The sequence below is a fragment of the Tenebrio molitor genome, chromosome 1 (genome assembly GCF_963966145.1).
Source record: "Tenebrio molitor chromosome 1, icTenMoli1.1, whole genome shotgun sequence".
In the NCBI taxonomy this organism is placed as follows: domain Eukaryota; kingdom Metazoa; phylum Arthropoda; class Insecta; order Coleoptera; family Tenebrionidae; genus Tenebrio; species Tenebrio molitor.
Window position 1 is genome coordinate 28,061,712 of NC_091046.1, and position 3,976 is coordinate 28,065,687.

Consider the following 3,976-nt stretch of genomic DNA (forward strand, 5'->3'; position numbering starts at 1 on the left):
GTCTTGCGAAAATCTCGAAGTTAATAAAAATGAGTATTTTTTTTCATTTAAAAATAAATTTTGAAGGTCTAGAATTGATTTCGTTGTTAAAATTACTCCCGTTTGAATAGGTTTCCATAAGGCCTTTCCATTTTTATCAGGAGCTACTTGTAAACTCGAAAATAATGTTATAAATTCGTTAAGAAATAATAGTGTTTCCTGATATACTCTCAAATTAAATTTACTTAAAGCCAGTGTCGTCGTCCGGGAACTTATCAGTTTAAACCCCTTGGAAACCATATCGATAAAAAATGCTGTTGTTAAAGATGATTTATCTTCGGTAGATTCTGCAGCTAATCGCATCCCACAGCTAACGTCCCAATTTAACACATTTAATGCATGGGAAACTTTCATTTTGTTGAAATGTCCCGTATTCAATAAATCGACGCTTAATTTTGGTGCAAATTTTAAATCCACAGTTTCTTCTTCAACACAAAATGTTTTTATATGCTCAATTTTCACAAGATTGCTTGGTAATTTGTATTTTTCTACAAAATATGGTGATAACTGTATACTTTTGTTCTGCACCAAACAATTCTTAATGTTTTTCAATAAATGTGGCCCATCTGCTAAGAAGTAGATTTTTCGTCCATCAGAAGGATTTATAATAAAATTTTTAGTGGCACGATGTTTTCCAGTTATTATTCCAAATTTTCTCCACATAGCTTGATTTGCAGCCCCCATATCAGAAGTAACAGAATGAATTGTTAACCCTATTTCAGTGGTTTTCTGAAAAATTTCTAATAGGATATCTCCTAGAATCATTCCGTTGGTGCTGTCTCCCGTGTATTAGAATGCGGTTATTTGCTTCCACCTGGTTGAAATTCCTCCCAGCATAATTACCAAAGCTTTACTGGCTACACCTTTATGTTGAGGGAAAGTAATATTGCCAACATATGTTCCGGTTTGAACGCAATAGTCTAATCCAGGCTTTATATCCATTTCATCCAAAACTAACATGCAATCTCTAACAAAATCATTATTGAATATCTTAATTTTCATAAAATTTATAACATCATCTAAAACTCCCGACTTAAACTGTAAATTTTGTAAATGATAATTTAATGTGCGAATTGCTGGAAATGGCAATTTCATTTTTCTCAACATGGTATATCCACTAGTTCCACATGCAAATTTAAGTTTCAGTGATTTGGTTAAAGTTTCGTTTGAACATTTTCTGAATTTTTTTTGTTCTAATGGCCTGAAGTTGATCTTCTGTAAAAACATTTTCCAATTTTTCTTTTAGTTCTCTATTTTGACGTTTTTGTAAGTAGAGGGCATTACTTAATTATTTGTTATTTACTTTCAAAATCATCAATCTCTTCTTTCAATTCTGAATTTTTTTTTGGAGATGAACATGAGCAAAATTTTCTTTAAATTGGTTTAAATTATCCGGTAACGCAGCACACATTTTTTCTTGTATGTTTGAATTTAATGAGAACTTCGGAAAGCCGAAAATAGAAGGTGCAGCATGCTTCTTCAGTACTTTCCCATAAATTTCCCACTGATCTTCTGAAAAATGGTCTGCACATATTCTTCCATTCTTCGGTGGCGTTCTATTCATGTGCTTTGTCCAAATAGAACGCTTATATGGGTTTTTCGGGATAGATTTGAAAATTATACCATCTTCGCTTCTGTTTTTACATCCTTCTACAAATAAATAGGCTGTGGTAAAAGTGATCCACCAATCAAATTGGATCACGCTGTTTGCCCTACTCTTAGTAAACTTTTATATAGGTACACTAGACCAACCTAACTGTGATTAATAAGTGGAAATTTTCTGCTGTCAAAGATGTTTATTAAATTACACAATTATTATTGAACATACAGATAAAAAAATTAAAACAAATCACTTAAAATTAAATATACAATTATTGTAATGAACATTCCCTCTGGAAAATACATCAGAACTACTTGAAGTTGTATTAGAATTAAGAACAACACGTGATTCAGAGTCGTTCCTCATACGTAACACTATCCGTTTATGATGTTCTGCATCCATTTGTAGGTAGGGACGTATTGAATGCGTATTACTATGCCCTGTAAGTTTTATTAGTTGTTCTTCATTAACTCTTTCCTTTGCTAAATTAGAAACTGCACTGGCTCGTATGGAGTGATTTGTGATCTTCACCGCTTTTGTGTCGATTCCAATTTTCTGAGTTAATAGGTTCATCCAAGTTGAAACGGTATTCCGTCCTACAGGCATATTTTTGTACCAGCCTTTGGAAGAAATGTTGCGCCAATTTGGGTTGGCTGTCAAAAATAATCTATCGCTGGTAATAAATCTAGTTCTTTTTTCCAAAAGTTTCTTAAATAATCTAAAAAGAAGAAAATTTATTGCGTTATACTGCAAGCAGCTCTAGTATTACCGAACTGGACATATCTCTGGAGAATTTGCGTTAGTAATCAACCATTTGCTATCATCTAATTTTTTCGCCCCTCCTTGACAGGTTTTCGTGACGACAGGATTGTACTCTATGCGTCCAGTACTAGCACCCTCGTTGTTCTTTTCTTGCGAAAAGTGGTGAAGACAAGATGCGCCAGCCTCTCCTCCCCTCCACGCAAGTTCGTAGCCAGCAATCAAAAATAATTTTTTTTGTAGTCCGGTGGGCGTATTTTCATCGCACATTTCGACCATTCTTTCCATTTCTTGTTTACTTATGGCTGCTGAGCTCAATTTTCTTTTCTTCGGATCCGTTTGTAAATTTCTCCGCTTGGCATCCCTAGCAGCTCGAGCGCTGCTAAATTCGACGTCGGCAAATGGATCAAATTTGACGTTGTGTTCCTTGTAGTAGAATTCCTGTAGTTGTTTGGCGGTGAAGTTCCACGTAATCTTCACTACTGACTCTTTATAGTCTTCCCCATCTTTCCGCTTCATATTGAAGCCCCAGTCTTTTAGCATATTGGCTAATTCATCCTTTGACGATGATTTTTCGAACTTGTAATTTCTTTCTTTGCAAAAACACTGAAACTGACCCCAGACGGAATTCTTGCTTCTCTTGCTGTTCGCCGGCGTTATGGAATCTACTTCTTTGTCGATATTTTCTAAACTTGCAATCCCAAAACGTGACATTTTTTTACACAACTCACAAAACTTTTTATTGTTGACAATTTTGTTTTTGGTTGTCACGACTAAGTATATTATGTTACAATTTGATATTTATATCAAAATTTAAAACAGAAATAGATTACTTCTTTTTGGGATTTGTGTCGTTACGATTTTCTTACGGAATATGCCCTCGTGCATTGATTAATATCCGGAAATTTTATTCTCATGCATTTCCAAAACGTAATTAGCCCTCGTGTTCCACTCGGGCTAATTAATACGTTTTAGAAATGCATTCGAAAAAAATTCCCGAAATAATCAATGCACTAGGGATATTATAAGTGAAAATTTACTACACTACTAAAAATAATACTCAAAAAATCACATTGCACAAATATTTTTGGTACAATAAGGAATTTCTATTATTAATCCCATTTCTTAACATTTTCTTGGAACCACTGGAACATCCTTTCCCTTTGTTCCATTCGTTCCTTATGACGCTTTTGTTTATTTTGATCTATTTCGTATGAAGAAATTGATTTGGATAGTCTTTTTTTCCCACTCGGAGAAAATTTTTCTTGGATCCCATCCTTTACAGTCTGTTGGTTCTCTGCCTCATTGCCACTACTCCTCTTTACACCACTACTGCTAGAAACTGTTAGCACAGGGTTGAAATGTGGATCGTGAAAATAAATTTCATGCATTTCATCGAAAAAAAGCCAATGCGTGGGTGCACCACCAGTACCTTTATTGGCAGTTCTTACTTTCTCATAAGTTTTTTTCAAATTTCTCCATTTTTCATCACATTTGAGCCCTGATTTATAGATCTTGTGTTCACGCAGGGCATGACTAATTAAGTTCCACATTTCTTTTTTTATTATACCTGGGAGA

The 3,976-nt window shown here is 34.4% G+C and overlaps 1 protein-coding gene across 1 annotated transcript; it reads right to left on the reverse strand.

Moving 5' to 3' along the window:
* Positions 1–1,687: 1,687 nt before the first annotated feature.
* LOC138132181 (uncharacterized) lies at positions 1,688–3,593 on the reverse strand. Its single transcript, XM_069049590.1, has 2 exons — positions 2,409–3,593; positions 1,688–2,357 (listed from the first exon to the last, which is right to left on the reverse strand). The coding sequence occupies exons 1-2, from the start codon at positions 3,110–3,112 to the stop codon at positions 1,889–1,891; spliced, it is 1,173 nt and encodes a 390-aa protein (XP_068905691.1). The 5' UTR covers positions 3,113–3,593; the 3' UTR covers positions 1,688–1,888.
* Between the last annotated feature and the right edge of the window lie 383 nt (positions 3,594–3,976).